Source organism: Octodon degus, unplaced genomic scaffold (genome assembly GCF_000260255.1).
Source record: "Octodon degus isolate 3935 unplaced genomic scaffold, OctDeg1.0 scaffold00071, whole genome shotgun sequence".
Classification (NCBI taxonomy): domain Eukaryota; kingdom Metazoa; phylum Chordata; class Mammalia; order Rodentia; family Octodontidae; genus Octodon; species Octodon degus.
In genome coordinates this window covers 2,781,680-2,801,285 of record NW_004524647.1, presented here as the reverse complement: position 1 = coordinate 2,801,285, position 19,606 = coordinate 2,781,680, and the positions used below count along the sequence as shown (strand labels likewise).

At 42.1% G+C, this 19,606-nt stretch overlaps 1 protein-coding gene across 1 annotated transcript in view; it reads left to right on the top strand.

The window, feature by feature from the left end:
* Nucleotides 1–19,606, top strand: part of Itga9 (integrin subunit alpha 9) — a 392,948-nt gene that overhangs the window by 228,006 nt on the left and 145,336 nt on the right. Inside the window, exon 18 of the mRNA XM_004635243.2 lies at nt 4,774–4,924. Coding sequence (XP_004635300.1) covers nt 4,774–4,924 — 151 coding nt within the window. The remainder of the gene's footprint in view (nt 1–4,773; nt 4,925–19,606) is intronic.

Here is a 19,606-nt window from a genome sequence, read left to right as displayed (position 1 = left end):
TTTTTTTTTTTTTTTTTTTTTTTTTGGTGGAACTGGGCATAGAACTCAGGCCCTTGCGCTTGCCAGGCAAGTGCTTATTCTGCTGATCAGAATCCTGTTCTTTTTTCTCTAAATGTCTTTCTTGCCAAAGTCCTTCCTGATTTAGAAGGAATTTATGTAAGAGTTGTAACTTATACAGCCTTTGTTCTCAAGGGAGTTTGGTACTAGTTCTACTTCAGCCCCTGTGTGGTTGAGTGACCTTAACTATAAGGGTTTCCCTCCCTGGGGCTCAGTTTCTTCCCTGCAGGACATGGAGGTTGAGCTGAAGGGATGTTGTGAGAGTGTTGTGGACTTTAGGCATTCATTAAACAAGGGTTCATGAGCACTCCTGAGAGAGAGCAGCCTCTCTGTAAGTTTTGCTGAAAGGCTCAAAGCATCAGGCACAGAGCTTTCATGTCACACATTTCACAAGTGGGTTTTTTTAATTTATTAAAGAAGAATCTATTTTTCAAGGAATTAATTTTCTGAGAAATTTTGTGCTAGATATAATACTATCACTGGTAGCTCAGGGATGAGCGAAGCCAGGCAAATATTCCTATCCTTTTGGTGTGATGTTTAGGCCTTAGAGAGAGAATCCCCAACTAAAGATCTACATGAATAGACATGTGGCCATGAAGGGCTGAAGGGATAACATGGGGTGGGGAGCTCCAAGTAAGAAGGCTTCTTTCATACCTCAGGGAGATCAGGAAGGATCTTCTAGGGCAGTGACAGACAAGGGGCTCAAGAAGAGGCAGTGATGGGGAGAAGTAAGCTCTGAATGCATGCAAGGTGCTAGGTTCCCATCTAGCACAGTGACTTGGCTGGTCACTGACTCTGCCTGTGACTTCCTCATCTTTAAAAATGGGACTCAAGGACTCACATCAAGACCCTTTCACAGTTCTTGTAATACTTCAGGTGGATTTCATGTTTGACAGTGCCCAGCATGACGCTGACAAAGTACAACTTCGTTTCATTTCTAAGAATAACCTTGGAAGCAGAGATGTACTGATATGGTAATGGGTTTTTAGCTTGGGAGAAAGAATGAATGCAATTTTGAGACTTCTCTCAAAAAGTTTTTGACTACATTTTGCCCTGGGAGATGCCTGCCTTCCCTTAATCATGAAGCTATATTTGAATCACTTAACTATAAAACCCTGGAATAACCTTGCTGCATGATTAGTGACAGAACCCTAAGGCTTGAAAACTGGCAAAAATTTAATGTCCCTGGCCTGACCCCTTGACATTTGCACTTGAGAGAAAGAGGTTGGATATATGAACAGCACTGCAAAGAGAAACACCCACTGCCCCACGGTCCTGTGCTTACTGGTCTTGTCTTTGCTTGACAGTGTCCAATGCCATGGAAACTGGGTACTCTGAGTTCACTGCTGCTACAGTTCCTCCTCCAGATAAACCTAGGCTGGGCGCTCTCATAAGTCAAGGTCTGACAACTCCTCTTTTAATCTTACAAAAGCAAACAAGAGGACAGAAATAACCCATCAAATGTTTAAAACTGAAATGGCCAACAATAATAAATTATTGCTACAATAGCTTGAGGTCAGGGTCTTAATTTATTGGAGGCTGTTCAAGAATCTGAAACTCTTCTCTAAGTTAATTTTTTACATCTTGTTTGGATCCTCAGAGCTCTTGCTTCCAATCCAAGGCCATCAAGTTTCTCGTTGTACATATTATTCTTGTTGATGTGCCAGATACGCAGGAGACTAAGATTCCCTTCCAAAGATGGGTGATGATGATTCCTCCTCTTAAAATTTGTATTTCAAAGTACTGAAGCCTGTTGAGAGTTTCAATAGTTCTCTTGTCTTTCATGCTGTATTAGCTGTATTAATGGTTGGAAATGACAAAAATGTGTGCTGGTTAGTTGAATCCGAAAAGGAATTTATTGGAAAGTCTTCAGCACAAAGACCAAAAGCCAGACTGGAGAGATAGCTTGGTGGTCTAAACGCCTGCCTGGCAAGAGGGAGGACCCAAGTTCGATCCCCAGTACTGCATGCTGTGCCAGCTCCAGAACCCCAGACACACCATGCCAGCCCCAAAACCAGGCGAGGTGGCTCTCACCTGTAATCCCAGCAGTGGGGAGGCTGAAACAGGAAGATCACTATGAGTCTGAATTGCATAGTGAGACCTTGTATCAAAAAAAAAAAAAAAAAAAAAACCTAAGGTACCAATATAGGCAGAAAATAGGGGTGGCCAGGCTTAGCTCAGGATACCATCTCTGTCCTTTGGCAGCCACCTCAAATAATCTCAGAAGGGCCCAGGCCTTTGTGTATGCAATGGTCATAGCCCCATGTGAGTTAAGGTCACTTGAGCACTCTTAGATCACATGACTGTACTTAGCTGCCCACACCCAGGTGACCATAAAGTGGAGAGAAAGTCTGCCCTCTTTTTGTTGATACTTTCCTCCAATCTGTCTTGAGAGTTTTCCAAGCCAAGTAGATGTCAGAATACTGAGCGGCCAGAAGTAGTAACTTCCCAGTGTGCAAATCCTCACTCATCTGCTTCATCTTATCTTCCAATAGCTGAGTGGCCACTGATATGAATTTATTTTTTCCAGAGCTCATATCTCACAGTAAATCACTAATCACACGTACATTTGCGTTGTTACCCTCCTCCTGGGCTCATTCTCATCAGACCATCCCTGGAAAATTAGACCTGGCCACTGGAATTAGCTATGTGGAGGTCACTGGTGACTTTGATCTGCACTCATTCCTAGCACACCCTGTCTAGTCAGTTCTGAATGCACACCTTCAGCCCTCATGCCTTCTTCAGTGAGGACCTCATCCTTCGTTGTCCTTGGCCAGTTCACTCCTGTATTCTCCTGGGCCACTATTTCCTTTCATCTCCTCATCCTTCAAAGCTTTATCTTTCTTCTCTTCACCATCCCTGTCTCTGATTCTTCTTCCAATTCATTGTAGAATGGAAGTAATCACAGAGGAACCTGCGTGCTCTTTCTGCCTATCCACCACAGCATCTGCAGGGTGTGTGTCTTATGCTCAATTTTCTTCCCTCGCACTTGCCTTTCTATTTGCTCATCAGACCCCACTCTGCAGTTGTCTCTGTCATATCATTATTATTCCATTTGTGGGGGATCCATTGCATTGCATGCACACCTCCCTTGAGTACTCTTCTTCCACTAGCTACCATACTATTTTTCTGCCCCTTTATACAGGATAAAATAACTTCCTAGGATAGTTGTCTGTACTCACCATTCCCATTTATTTTCCTGTGTCCCTTAAACTATTCTGGTCAAGCTGTCACCCTAGCACTCCCACTACACTGTTCCTATCAAGGTTACCAGTGACCTCCAAATAGCTAATTCCAGCAGCCAGTTCTAATTTTCCAGGTTATTTTGATCTGCCTGCCATGTTGTACTAAGCTGGCCAGTCCTTCCTGAGAATTTGTTTCCCGTGTTCACTGAGATCCTGTCTCCCTCAGTTTTTTCCTATCTCCTGAGCCTCTACTCCTTGGTTAGCTTTGCTTCCTTGACCTCTCTTTAGGCTCCTAAATGTGAGACCACTTCTCTCTTTTCTCTCATTCCTAGCATCCTATCTAGTCAGTTCTGAATTAGATCTCCGCCCTGATGCCATCTTCAACTCAGCTGCCTCTGTATCTCCTTTAAAATCCAGTACTTATTTGGATTTTCTCTGGTAAAGTTTCTCTGCCCATAGCCTTTCCATCTCACTGAATGACAAATCATCTTCTTGATGAATCCAAAAACCTGAAGCTATCTTCGGCTCTTCTTTCCCTAAACCCTTCCTATAATCTCTATGAAAAAGCTATTGGTTCAACCTTCAAAACATACTGAGAGCATGACTTCCCCTCACTGCCTCAGCTGTCCCTGCACTCTCTGCGCTGTCTCACACCGGAACTACTGCAGGAACTTCCTCACCAGGCTTCTTGCTGCTCCCCTCACTGTGCTGTGGGCTGTTGCCATGACAGCCAGCGTGAGTCTCTCTCAAGGGGTATGTCAGGTCACACTGCTTATTGGTCCTACGTCCTGGGAGGGCTCCTGTTTGGCTGACTCTGGAATGCAGTTGATGGTCCACAGGCCTGTCCCACCTCTTCACCTATCCAAGCTCATCTCTTCTTGCTTGCTCCTCTCCAGCTGCACTAGCCTCCTTCCTTCCTGTTCCTTGAACACATCAGGGGCTCACCTGCCTCAGAGATGTTGCTTCACTAGGCTCCAGATCCTGCACGTCGTGTTCCTCTTCTTTTTCTAGGTGCTTACTGAGGGTCACTTCATCAGTGATGCTTTCATTATCACTGTATTTAAAATCACAACGCACTTCCAAACCTCCTGATATGTTCTCTAATATGATAATTATAAATTAAATATTTTACCCTATGTGTTTCCTGTCTTCTTGAGCTACAAGACCTCTGCTTTGTTCAATGCTTTTTCCTTAACATGTGGTGACCAGAATGTAGTAGGTGCTCAAAATAACCAAATGAATGAATTAATTCCATGGATTGATTATTAAGTGTTACAGTTTTGCAAGTCTCAAATGGAAGATTTCCTTAGCCACACAAGAGTCTAGTGTTTGGCAAAGCAGAGCCATGTGTTTTAGGTGGGGATACCATGGCATGTGGTAACAACTGCCCAGGACGTGTGCCTGGTTGGTGGAGTTCCTGGGTCTTGTAGTTCTGATTCCAGTTTCTGCCCCCACCCTCAACAACCCTGACGCTTCATGTTATATTAACGTAAACCTCAGAGTATTAATTGCTGTTTATTTTTCATTGCAGTATTGATGAGAAAACCCCCTATCTAGCTTTAGGGGCTGTGAAGAATATCTCCCTAAACATCTCCATCTCCAACCTTGGGGATGATGCCTATGATGCTAATGTGTCCTTCAATGTGTCCCGGGAGCTCTTCTTCATCAACATGTGGCAGAAGGTAAGAAAGACGTCCATGAAATAGACATCTGCTCACTTGACTGTATAGCTTGGAGCATGCATTGGTTCTACAAAGACTTTATAAAGAATATTGGGGATTTTTGGAATTGTTTTTTTTTTTAAACATCCTGGACTCAACTTATGTTAGGACAGCTAAAGACACAGCCATAAATACCCTGGATTAATATCAGTATCTTCCATTGTCTCCCATTCCTTTCCTCTTGTGAACCGTCCTGCTCCGGCTTTATATCTGGTTCCTTTTCCAAGTCAGTAGTTACTGTCTCCAGCACATTCATGTTCTAGAATAGTCTAGTTTTAGTTGTGAAAAATTAGTAAGGACAGACATATCACTGCTTATCATTCTGTTATCTTAAGTAATATACTTTATGTTTTCTTTTAGACAGTCATGTATATCAGCCCACACTTTGACATATTTATTTATTCCTGCTGTATTCAAGTGAACTGAGGAAATTGAATTATTTCCATGAACTGAGTGAGGTATTTTAAAGAGGATGGATTTATTTGAATGAGTCAAGTATAGATAGTATGACTCAAGAGAAAAGAAGTTGATGTTATCTCTCTCTCATGACACCCCTCAATTTTGGGTAATGAGAAGGAGCAGGCTCCTCAGTGAGCAGCTGGGGACAATGATTGAACTCATGCAAGACCCCCTCAGTGCAGTGGCTCTGTTCAAGCTGCTCAGATTAGAATCCTTCCAGCTCTTCTCAGCATGTACAACAGTGAGCTGTGGCACCTTGGCTCTGTGTTAAAGGGAATGAAAATTACTGTCACCCTGCACCCTCACTGAGCACATCTGTGTCCCTGGGTGCACATTGGAGCAGGCAGGAAGCTTCTTGTTCAAGCAGTCATCCTGCCAGGCTCAACTATTGTGACAAGATTGTACCAACTTTACTGAGCCTAGGGGGCAACGGAACCACACAGAGCCACCCAGAACTCTCAGAAATTTCCAAGAAGTCATCTCAAACTCTACTATTTAATAGCTCTCAGAAGCCTCTGGGTTGTAGGCCACAAAAGTACTCAAAGACTGGAGATGTGGGTAGAGGGGTTTACTCAGACCAGACCTAGGTGACTCAGCACCATGGTAACTAAAGGAGGTGGTCAGCAACTGGGTCATTAGGCATGCGGTCTCCTCCCACTCAGTACCTAGAGCAGAGATTTCTCTGTGGCCTTGGGCTTAGAAATAGCTATCCTTTTCCTGGACATTTTGATTTGGTTTGTTTTTTTGTTAACCTCTAGACATAGTCTGTGACTGAATAGACTTCATTCTTGCTATCAGCTGTTAGAAAGTTTAGAGCTGGCCTCTGTCAATCTATAGAATGTGGCATGTATTTTATTAAATATATAGCTCCCTGCATCTTGCTTTGCTTCCCTTCATCATGTTTTTTCTATGTGGATTGATAACTACATAATCTGCTGCCATATAGATACATTATACATCATCTTCAAATTTCTCTTATTACATAAATTATCTCAGTATTTTAGATGCTGCATAATAATCCTCCACATGGATATAATGAATTGCCTACAAGTTCTTAATAGATATTTAGATTATTTATAGCTTTTAATTTTCTTGTAGATAATATTGTCATGCATCTCCCCATTTCATCTTCACTGCATGGGATCCAGTGTATGTAACTTACTGATGAGTGCTCTCAGCAGATGATGATGGAGGGAGGAGGCAATATAGGAAAGGGGAAAAGCTGTGCTATCAGGTCAGATCTAGCCTTGATCTGACATATGGGGTAGAAAGAGGTTGAGGGTCTTAGCAGACGTATCCCCAGTTGAAGTTACAGAGGACAGCATCTTTTTCTACTCCTACATCATCATTAGCCACATAGCCAAGGACAGTGCACCTCCTTCCTTTGTGGGCAAGCAGGCTCTAATCAGCCCAGGGTAGTGTACCTGAGAATGACACAGGCCCGCATCACCAGTCACTGTAGCTGACTGTGGGGAACTTGGAGATTGCAGCTGGGAAGAAAGTTGACAAGGGGTCAAGGGCTTTTTGGAACGTGGTGAACATTTTTATAAGAATGGTAGCAGGGCACAAAAATGTGAAGGTGTATGGAGGTGGAACACTCAGAAAAGCAGAGAAGTAGCATGACCCCCAGTGCAGTAGGGAAAAGAATGATAAAAAAGCCAAGTTCCCTCCCATGACAACCACACTGAAGGTTGATCAGCCAGGGACATGAGTGGCTTCACCCCAATCAGGGAAAGCTGCTCCTAACACGTATGTGGGGAGTGAGATGTAGTGAGTGATGGAAAGCTCACATAGCTTTTTAGCATGCATAGACCTAGCAGAACCAGCACAGGGCCCACAGAAATGTTCTATCACATAAACCAAGAGAGGCACAACTCCAGTTACAGGTGGAAAGCATAATTTATAAAAACTTTATTAATAGAGAACAAAAGTAAAATTTCCAGAGTATCCACTTTTTTTTATTTTAAATGGAATAGAAAAATAATAGGTAAGACATTAGAAACAATACAGTTTTAAGAGAACACGAAAGGTATCCAGCAGTCGTGTTATATTGCACATTGTTGTCTTCAGTGTAGTTGCTGCCAGATATAAGTATGTAAAATTGGCCAAAATAAAAATTTTAAGCTTTAACTGGTACCTTCAAAAACCCAATAGAAATTAGCTTAGCTATCCTGTGTATATACAGACATGATTTTTTTCTTCCTTTTTTTCCCTTTCTTTTCTCCTTTCCCTCATCCCAATTGTTCATTCCTTTTTTTTTTTTCCTTTTTACTATGTCTAATGTATCTTTCAGATTTTTATTCTTTTGCGTTCTTACACTAGGGAAACAATATGATATTTACATATGTGGATCTGATTTATTAAGTATAGCCTCTAGTTGCATCTATTTACATAAAAAAGCCTCAAGCTTATCTTTATAGCTGAGTAATACTCCATTGTATTAAAATGTCACATCTTTTTAATCTGTACCTCACTTGATGGGCATTTGGGTTGTTTGCAAGATTTAGCTATGACAAGTTGTGCTGCTATTAACATGGATGCACATACATCACTGTGGTATGATGTTTTCAGTTCTACAATAATACCCAGAAGGAGAATAGCTGGGTCTCATGGAACTTCTTATCCTAGCTTTTTGAGAAATCTCCACACTGATTTCCATAGTGGTTGCACCAGCCTATACTCCCACCAACAGTGGAGAGCAGTTCCTTTTCCCCTCAGGCCTCTCCCTCCAGCATTTGTTGTTAGGTGATTTCTTGATAATAACCATTCTTTCTGGGGTGATATGAAATCTCAGTGTTGTTTCAATTTGCATTTTTCAAATGACAAGTGCTGATGAACATTTTTTCATATATTTATTTGTTGTTTGTGTTTCTTCTTCTAAAGTGTGTATTCACTGCAGATGCCCATTTTGGATTGGGTCTTTGAATTTTGGAGGCCTGATTTTTTTTTTTTTTTAGTTCTTTGTATATTCTAGATAAAAGTCCTTTCTACCTACTCCTATGTCTTCAAATTTTCTGCCTACTTTCTCCTCCATTAGATTTAGTGTTTCTGCTTTAATGTTTTCTGCTTTAGATCTTTAATCCATTTTGACTTTAGTTTAGTGCATGGTGATAGCGGATCTAGTTTCAGATTTTGGCATGCAGAAAGCCAGTTTTTCCAGCACCATTTGTTAAAGGGGCTCTCTTTCTTCCAGGGAATGTGATTGGCCTGTTTGTTGAAGACAAGGTGTCTAAATGTGTTTGTAGTTGTGTCTGCATCTTCTAATCTGTCAGCACATTCACTTCTGTCCTTAAGGAAACTCAAGAAAAGAATGACAGTGAAAGATTAGGCAGTTAAACAGTAGAAAAGGATAAAAATGGAATGAACTGGGCGTCAAACAAAATTACAGGTTGTGGGTGGGATAAGGAAATGTTCTGAGATCAAGAAAGCAGTGGCAGATTCAAATTGTGTGCGATGAGCAGGAAGGAGCTGCAGCAGCAGGAGTTGGATTCATTGTTGTGGAGGTGTATTTGAGAAGATCTGTGAGAATGTGGAGAGAAAGAACAAAATAGTGCAAAAAGATGACAGTAAAGACTATGATATGAAAGGTGGAAATTGGAGAATCAACAAAGAGAAAGTGGTTTAAAAAATGCTGGAATAGATGACATGAGCAAAATCTACTCCTTGGACATAAAAGAAACTTCTCCATTTGTTAAATGACTGCTGCAGATAATCAAGCAAAGCTATTAAAAACACTTGAATGTTTATACATGTATTTATGAAATTTGAAGGATATGAAAATTATGCCACCAACACTTGACACAAAACAAAGAAACCACTTTTCTAGAACTGCTCTATAATATTAATGCCAAAAATTAGAACAATCTAGTCTACTGTGAATTCAAAATTCTACAAGCTGGCCAACTTGTCCTCCATTGTGAAATCAAAAGAAGGATACTTTCAGATGCTCCTACTGACTGGACAGCCTATTTTGGCTTCCTCCGGAAATAGACCCTGGTGCAATGATGTGGGTGTGCATGGTTTAATTTAGGTCCACTTGGCACAAGGTCTTGGTTTTTCTTGACTCTGTGGTATGGGAATGGATGTGTTCAGACAGCAATTATTGAGTGCTTGCTAAGTGCCAGGAGCTCTACTAGCCACTATTAGTCTCAAAGATAAGATCTATTTCCTCTTCCTGGGAGCTCACCCCTTAAGGGCGAAAAGCATATCATCACATAGTTAAAGCATGAGGTGCCAGCTGCCCTACAGAGGTGCTGAAAAGCTCCTTTGAAGGAAAATATGTCAAGGTGATGCCAGCCATTACTGTACCAGCTAGTCCCATGTTGAGCAAAATTCTTGGGTAAATCCTTGGGGCATGTGGGTGAACCTCAGACAGAACTGCTGTGAGCAGTGATGTGAGCTGGGGAGAGCCAGGCCTGCTTATGCAGCTGGTACAGGCAAGAGTTTGGCTGAGAGGACCGAAGAGCACAAGGAGGGCTTCCCAGCAGAGTGGAAGCATGCTGCCCTATGGAACAAAGGCCAGTGACATTTCTGGTGATGGGGAGACAGAACATTTTAAAAATGCTGATGCCTGCTGTTCTAAGCTGTCAGGTCACCAGCCCTCATGAACAACTCATGTGATGAGAGGGGTTATGGAGGAGAGAGTGAGTGAGTGTACAACTGCAAGGGACTGGGCCCACATGTGCATCTTCATGGTACTGATCTAGTCTGTGGTACATGTGTAAACAGACATGGAAACCAAAGTACAAGCATTAGGCCAGGTTCAGAGGGCTCATAGCTGAGTTTGGGTACAACAGGGAAGCAGCTGTTTGTGGTGGAGTTACAGAGAAGCCGTGCCAGGAGAGAAAGAAAAGTAGCAAAGAACAGGCTCCTAGAGGATTCTTCCACCCAGTGTGAGATGTCATCTTACTCTGGGACTGCCAGACACTGAGCTGGAGGAAAGGAATCAAGAGAAATTGATTTGATGCAAGGAACAATGATAGGGCAGTGAAATTGACAGCAAGAGGCAGTAAGTGAAAAATGAGTTGTGAAGCCAGCCACAGTGGCAATGGGTTTATCCTGCAGCCCAACTCCGGAGACAGTGTAGAACATACCAAGGAGGAGAGAGTTGTGGGGTTTAACATCTCTGCTGACCAGGTGCATGGTCAGAGAGGCCTCCTCAGGTGTAAAGGTGCAGATTGTGGTTGTTGGAAGCAGCTGGAACACCCTGAAATGTGCAAGCTGTGTGCTTTGAGCTTGTTATCCTCTGCTAATGAGTGGCTCACTTCCTAGGCGCCTCAAAGCTTTAAGATGGCCTGAAAGATAGTCCCTGGGGTTCTAGTGCAAGAGCTACTGGTTCATGCCCCAGTCTATAGGAATGGAGCAAGGCACATGTGAAAGTAGGAAGACAGATCCAGAGAGGGGGCAGTAGAGAGAGGTGGAGACTGTAGGAAAATGGAAGTATCTAGCCTCACCCCCAGGGTCAGCTGCTGCCCCAGTAGCACTTGGGTTGTAGGGAAGCAAGGTAATGAGGACTAATGCTGCCAGATTCCCTATTTTACAGGAAAAACAAAAAATACGCATTTATTTGAAATCTCATGACTTTGGCAGCTATTTAAAATGTTTCCTGAACACTGTAATAGCCAAGCAAAACATGTCCACAGACCGTATCCAGCAGGCTACCAGCCTCTGACTTTAGCTGTTTCCCATATGTTCTAGCCCCATTTGTTTGCCTGCATGTCATATGGATCTGCATTTATGACAGAACTTTTTTTTTTTTAAATGTATTTAGTACAGGGTCTACAGGGTCTCACTATGTAGATCGGACTCATAGTGATTTTCCTGTTTTCAGCCTCCCAAGTGCTGGGATTACAGGTGTGTGCCACCACGCCCAGTCTCAATCACTCTCTCAGCGTACCCCTAGGGCAGGACCAGCATGACACGCCCAGGGAATTGAACCTTGGCCCCTGTGTCTGCCTAAGCAGGCGCTTTAGTCCAATGAGCTATCTGGCCGACCCTCTAGCAGAACTTTCTGTCTGCAGCCTTGTCACATGTGATGTCCTTCCCTTGCCAGCAGATCAACTAGTCATATAGATTAGAGTTCAGGGGCCTCTGGCATGTGTATGTATTAGGGGAAAGACAGGAATGGAGAGGGTTAACCCAAATGTATCCATGGAGATTTTAAAGTTAATTAAATTTCAGAAACTATTTTGACTTAAATATTTCTATCTTGCCATGATTATAAGAAGTATCTAAGATAGAATTTCGATTTATAAGTAAAAGAATAGGTATGTGGCCCTGGCTCCCAGAAGACATGGAGTTCAAATTTCAATTTCTTTCTGTATGAAATGCAGTTGTGGTGAGGCTTGAATGAGGCCTACCCCAGGCTGCTTGTACATGGTGTATACCTACTATAGTAAGGTAGACCTCTGACTCCACCCTACTCAAGCCGGCCATCCATTTGCTCAGGAAGCACGTATCCTGACTTACAGTGGTATAAAAGAAATACATGTTTATTAGAAACTGTTCTTCCAGCTTTGAACTCTGGTCTCTTCCTGGGCTAGCAGGATGCAGCAAGATGCACTGTCATGATGCCAGGCAGCAACAGTGACGTCTCACAGGAAGAGCCAAGAAATAGTAAAGAGGAGAGAGAAGTTGGAAGTTAAGATTCAGTTCTGGGACAGCCAGAGAGACAAGTAAAGAAGAGAAATGTTCATGTGTTCAGTAGGGGAGGACAGAGCTTCTCCCTACCATGCATTGCTAGCATTCAGAACACTCTAGCCTTGGTTCATTGTGAATGCCTGAATTTGAATGAGAAGTATGGCGTCTTTTGATCCTGAGAGCTTGACGTAGGAAGATGAACCCTGTGTTCTTTTATTTCCTCCCATGACAGGACCTAATGTGGGAGGTGTGACCAGGTTAGAAGAGAAGGTCATTTTTGCTGGTTTGGACAAGTGAGTTCTTTGAGTCACAAGGAAAATGCGGGTTTCAAGTTGGTTTGGGGGTCAATGTATGTGGCTTTCCAAGACTTATTTTTTATGGCAGTGACATCAGGGTTTTTGTAGGTTTGCTCTTATAAAGTGATTCTTCCAGTTTATATCTACCTGTCTCACATAAAAGATATTCCCCTTCTTTCAGGGGTCTCTTTTTCTCACTTTCAAGGCAGACTGCTCCAAATGATGTCAATCAATAAAATTGACCCAGTTTCTAGTCTTCATAGAAGAGGGACTTCATGCTTTCATGTTTATGGACCTTTATATTTGAGGAACTGCTTGGCCTGGTCTAGACAAAAGGTTCCCCACAGAAACCCAAGCATGTGCATGGGGTCAGGTAAGTTAGAGTTGCTGAGAAGTGAACTGTTAGATGTCAGAGTGGTTGGCCCCCAGGATCACGCACCCTTCTGTGGGGGGGGGGGACGCCTGGTGTCTTTCTCTTTTTTCATACAAAGAATTGTACTCGGGGCCTTGCACTTGCAAGGCAGACACTGTCACTGAGCTGTCTCCCCAGCCCTCCTTCAATGTATGAACAAATTGCAAAGAGCCTTTCTGCCCTCTCCGGAGCTCTTATTCAGCAGAGGGGCTGAGTTCCATTGTGCTGTACTTTCTCGGGTGTCTCTTGTCAAGTTAATAGTAGCCTCCAGCAAAATGCACTCATTACATGTTTATAGTCATATTGGCCTGGCCATTACGATGATGAAAGAACTTGTTGCTTGCCTGTGTAAGAGAACCCTGAGGGTGGATATTGATACTCAGAAAATAATAAGTCTTTTCCGTCCCTTTCCTGTGGTTAATGCAGTGCCCCAGGCCTCAGGTGACTTTACCTTGAACTTCCTGCTCCATACCAGGCAGGATCCCCTCACCTGGCTCTCAGCCCAGGCGAGGCTCTCAGGCAGCCCCACGCTTATCATCTTGCATTGTGGGCCCCTCAAGCCCATTGTTCTGTCAAAGGTAAATTCCACTCACTAGAGACACTTCAGAGTTTGAGTCTCTTTTGCAGGCCCTGATCTTCAACCTTAAGATCACAAGAGAATGTGGCAGGGAACAGGGAGCCTGAGTGTAGCCTTGTCATTCCTCCTGGACAGCCACCTACATTTTGCCTGTGGCTCTTGCCTTGGTGTTTTCTGGTCTGATAAAGAGATCCTAGCATGGAGTGAAAACACTTGAAAGCAAGCTCTGACCCTTGTTGTGGCGGCCAGCACGAGAAAGGTGTAGAGAAGCCCAGATGTCCATTTCTAATCGCAGAGTGGCCTCAGTGTTCCATGGCCAGGCTCAGTTTTCACAAATATGAAAAGCTTCATTTGTGTATTCACTGCAGTGGAAAGGAAGGCTTCATTTTGATTTAGAAATGTCAACAGAGCCGTAGCTGTGACAAGGATCAATTAAGACTGTTTCCTAGAGCCACACAACTTTGGCTAATCTATGACCAGAATTTAGAAAGCAAATATGTTAAACCACTGGGGTTTTTCCCCCTAACTGCAAAAAAGCAATTTAATAATTTCCTCTTTTGAGGAGAAAGGAGGGGGGAGAATACTGGCTTTTAAATCTTTTTTTTTTTATGAAGTAGCACAGCACCTCTTTTTTTTTTTAAGCTATAAAAGTAAACTGGTGAGCTAAAACAAATTAAAAAATAGCAGAACCTTAGCTGTCTTAGGCTGGGTTTCCTTGGAGCAGATGCTGAGATGAGAGTTCATATGTAAGTGGTTTCTGAAGGATGTGTTCCTAGGAGATCCATTTGGGGAATTGAGAAAGCAGGAAGGGAAGGATGTGATCCCAGGCACAGCCCCTCAGAGCATCCTGTGGGGGAACTCTGACATGACACTATCTCCTCTCAGGAGCAGGAATTGGGGCTTTTATCCTCCCACGAATAGCAGGCATGGGTTATGAGCCTCTTAAGGGGAATGAAAGTCCTTGGAGCTTTCTTCCCTCCAAGTGTGGGATGCGAACAGGGTAGCAAGATGGTCATATAAAGGGGTTCTGGGGGGACAGGGATCAAATCCTGAAATTGTTGGCTAGTGTATTTCCGGTATTTGGTGTCCTTCTTGTTCTAAAGGTTACATTACATGCATATTGGCATGTCTGTGAGCACTTGACTCTCACTTGAACACAGGGTATTTCTTTTCTTGACCATTTTAGGACATATTTGTAGTAATGATTACATTTACCGTGGGGATAGTTTACATATATACATCACATCATTATTGTCCTTTTTCCCTCCCATCTCTCCCTGTTCCCTCTAATTCTTGTTCCTGTTTCCACTTGGAAAAAAAATTATTTCACTTCTTAATATCTACATTTTATTTTGCTCTTTATACTTTGGGTTTCTTGTATAAAAGAAGAAATGCAATATATATATTTATGTTTATATTTATGCCCCCCTCAGCACACCCTGTGGGCAGAGCTGGCACACCATGCAGTACCAGGGATGGAGTTGCGGCCCCTGCACTTGCCTAAGCAGGTGTTTTAGACTGCTGAGCTATTGCACCAGCCCCATGCAATATTTAAACTTAGCACACAAGATATTTCTGCCAGTAACTGATTTGGATTATTGGCATATTTAGATGCCTGTGGAGTTTAAAAGAGAACATGCGCACACAGCTAAAATCAGTGACAATCCAGCTTGCCAGAGCTGTTATTTCATCCCTTTCAGGAAAGACTTACAGATAGCCCAAGGTTTCCATAGCCCGAATGCATTGTTTTTCTTTAGCATGTGAGTGTAATTAGTGAGCCCTTCCTACTCTGGTAAACAAATGAGTTTTAAAAATCAGTTGGGAATATGTTTGACTCCATACAACAGAAAACTGTTAGCAGCTGATCCTATTGAGATGTTAATTTTTCTTTTGTAATAGTAAATGTAGAGGTAGACATTTCAGGTACATGACATTATCAGGACACAGTTCTTTTGTCTTACTCTCAGCATACCTTCACATGTGTTTTCATCCTCATAAGTGTGGCTTCTTGGTTTCCATTTCCGGCACTATCACTGCATTCCAAATAGGATAAAGGGGAAATACAAGGGGCAAGAGGTCTGCCCTATTTTAGAGAATGTTCCTAAAGCTCCACTTTGCATTCTGTTTGTATATCTCACTGACCAAAACCATGACTGATGACTAACCTTAGCTGCAAGAGAGGCTGGAAGATAAGTTTTGTTTTTTTTAAAAGCTGGGCATATTATCATCCCAAAGCCATCGTTCTGTTTCCTGAGAAAGTGAAGAGTGACTATTGGGAAATATGAGCAGAGTCAGCCACAGCAGACATCTGGGAGAGGTACTTTGCAAGTGTATCACTTTCAGATGTTCATTAGAATGAGAGCAAGATGGAGAACAAAGCTCAGGTAAAAGACCAGTACAACTGCTGTCTTGTTATTTTCTAAAGGTGCTTTCAGGATCTGTTTTCATTTTTTTTTTTTTTTTTTTAATTTTGAGACAGGGTCTGGCTAAGTTTCCCAGGTCAGATTTGAATTTGCAGTCCTCCTGTCTTAGCTTCCCAAAGTGGCATATACCACCACACCTGGTTAGGATATTTTTTAAGTGTTTTCATGAATACCTGTTGAGGAGGTTTGACTTGGCTACAAACAGGTAGAGCAGAGCGCCTGGTCTGAACAAGTAGGTGATCTGATCAAGGTCTGTGTTTTTAAATACTACACCATGAGTTCACTCCCTTGGGTATATGTCAAACCTAGATCATAACATAATCTTTGTCTGTCCATCTTTTCTGACCTGGATATTTCTTACATTCATGTGTTTGAATTTTGGATTCTAATAGAGATTCCATACTCAAGTCAATTCATGAAAGAAAGGCCAAGGTCTAGTATCCCTCCTCCTAAATCTTAGATCTATGTTATTTCTAGCCCCTTCCTCACTAGTCTGTTTATCACCCTCTGTGCTGATATTTATCATCTAATTTATCATCTTCCTTCATAAAATGTAAAACTGAGGGCTTGAACTAGGCTCCAGTGAACCCAGCATGGAGTTACTATTTAAACACAGTATTTCTTCTATTGTGATAGGTACAATACACCTATAGTTATTTTTGATGTGTTTCTTCTGTTTTATTTTTCTGGTCATTTTATGTTATTTGGAAGTGTAATCATGCCATTTAAGCCTTGCTACTCAAAATATATCTCATGAACCAGCACTGGGGTCCTCTGGGATCTGGTTAGAAATGTAGAGCCTAGGCAGGTATAGTGGTCCATACCTATAATCCCAGCACTCTAGGAAGCTGAAAAAGGTGGATCACATGTTCAAACCCAGGCTGGGCAACTTAAGACAGACCTGTTTTTAAATAAATGGACCAGGGATCCCATTCAGTGTGAAAATCCTGGGTTCAATCCCTAAAACTGAAAAAGAGGGAGAAGGGAGAGTAGTCTTCTCTCTGGACCCATTAGTACCTCTTAGAAGAGTTGTTTCTTCCTTTTCCTTATTATCATCTTCTTCCTTTACCCACTCCCTACCCCCTTTTTTCTTTGTTTCTTTTTTTGTGCTTATAGCATTTGAAAATTGAGGCATAATTTAATTTAAAGTACATACATCTTAAAGTGTGTAAATCAGTCATTTTTACATGTCTATACGAATATAACCACATCCACATCAATAAAGAGAACATTCCCCATAGAACATGAGATTCCCTCATGCTTTTTCCCAGGCTGCTGTTCTATCCCAGAGAGAGCATTCCAAGTTTTATCAGCATAGTCTTCTTGTTTCTAAATTTTATATAAAATCATATAATAATTTATATGTGCTTTGTCTCATTGTTCTTACTCAGCACACTGGGAAATATGAGCAGAGTCGTATACCACCACACCATTTTATTGTTACAAATGTTTATCCCAATAGATTAGCATAAATTAGAATAAGATTATCATCTTATTCTCTCACCAGCTGTGTGGGAGTGCTTGTTGCTCAGGTTCCTCACTGATTCAGTATTGTCCATCTTCTTTATTTTAGCCATTCTGGTCAATGTGCAGTCATATTTCATTATGATGTAGCTTTTCATATCCTAGATGGTTAATACACCCTTTCCCATGTGTTTCCCAGCCATTTGAATGCTTAGTTTGTAAAGCCCCTGTTGAGGTCTTTTGTCCTCCCTTGTTCCAATGATGCTTTCTTCTTCTGTACTCCAGGATGCCATACACCCACTTCCCGTTTCTCTGACTTCACTGTCCACTCCTACTATGCTCCTTTCTGTGGGTGCTCATCTTTCCAACCTTTTAGCGCTCAAGTGCTCTAGGGCAAACTTCTTTTAATCCATCTCTTCTATCTACTCTGCTATGGGTGAAGTGATTAGTCTCATGGCCTCTGTCCTGGACACACCTGCAACTTCTACATGTCCATCTTCATCCACGAGCCCACTGGGGTCCCCAGTCCTGCACGTCACACTGCCTCCTCAGCATCTCCACTTCATGTATGCATCTCACACTTAGGATGTCCGAAGTGAGATCCTCACCCCCATGAAATTTTGTCCACATCCCCTGTCCCTCTTCCCTTTGCTCTCTCTTTTGTAGCATGGTGACCTCATTGCTGTTCCATGTAGCACAGCAAGCTTGTTACTGCCTCAGGGCTTTTGAGCTAGTTTTCCTTCCACTCTCTTATTTTCGTTTTGTCTCTACTCACCCAATTAAAACCACCCTGCAAGTCCAAATGTGCCCATCTCAATTCTTTTATTCTACTTCTCTCCATAGAACTTATTGCAATCTAGCATACTGTTCATTTGTTGCTGAAGATTTCAGTCCTCTAATTGGAATATAGCTTGATACAACAGAGAACAATTTATATTTACTGATTCCTACCTTGTAGGTACAGCGGAGCCTGGGTTATAAGAGAATCTCAATATTTATAGAATGAATAAATGAATGGGTAGTGATAACTATATGGACAGATGATGGATACCCAATCATCTCTATATGATTACTATCTCAATTATAATTAAGTTTTATATTGTGCTACTAATTTTAAAGGACAGTTCTTTTTAAATAAAGTAATGATTTGGACAGATACACTGATTCCTTCTTTCCCTAGAAAGGAAAGCCACCGGGAATCAGATAAATGCTTCTCCCACCTGGTTATAGTGTCTTGCTCTAGGCCTAGGCATAAAAGCGTACATAAAATCCTTGATGGTGAAACTCATCTCTGAGGGGAAGCCTTGTACCTGTATAGTTCAGAGCAAACCAGGACAGGCCAAGGCCATACCTGCACATTCCCTGCACCCCTCTCAACTGAAGACAGTATTACTTTCTTACCAGAGCAGAACTTTGTCCATATGAATTCCTGAAGGGGCCCAAGTTTGCAGGCTTTTGGCAGTGCTCAGACATGACCTATATAGTTCTTTCAGCTTAAAAATAATCTGTGGTATAAGTTCTGTGAAAGAACTTCAAGAAACATTCATATCTCAGTTGAGTTTCTCTAGAAGTAAGCCAGAAGACAATAATTCAAGTGCAGCCCCTGTAATCCCAGTGCTGGGGAAACTGAAAACATGAGGATCACAAAGAGTCCAAGCTGCCCAGTGAGACCCTGCAACAACTAAATACATTTTAAAAAATAAACAAGAAATAATAAACATAAGATATAAAAAATAATAATTCAAGTGCAAGAGTTTACTTGGAATCTAAAAATGAGAGGAGTAAAAGAAAGTAGCTGAAGGACAGGTTAGCAAGACAGGCACTGTGATGGATGGCCAGACTTACGTCCTCTGGGGACATGGACCCATAGAACAAGCGCCTTAGCGTTCTCGTTCTCCTGCCTAAGGGCGGGGGTGGCAGTAGACTGGGTCCTTATCTACCAGTCCCATCAGTCACTGATTGAGGGCTGTTCTTTGGAGCATTAGCTAGCCCCGTAGTGGTACTAGATTGGATGAGCCTGACATCTTCTTGTCAGATATGCTTTCAAGAAATTGATAAAAAGCCTGTCTTGAGCCAGGGATGTAGCCAAGGCACAGTGCCTGCCTCGCAAACATGAGGTCCTGAGTTTAACTTCCAGAACCGACCCAACACTCACTAACACACACACACACACACACACACACACACACACACACACACACAGCCTTTCTTATCTGAGGTTTTGTGCTTGAAAAGAAATGATGACTTTCTTAATATTATGTCCAAAAGCAAGTCTCTTTATTCTGAAACAATTACTATTTTACTCATATTCCCTTGGAGTTGTGTTAGTTATATACTAAAAACATAAATTTAAGAAGTTTAAATTGAACCATA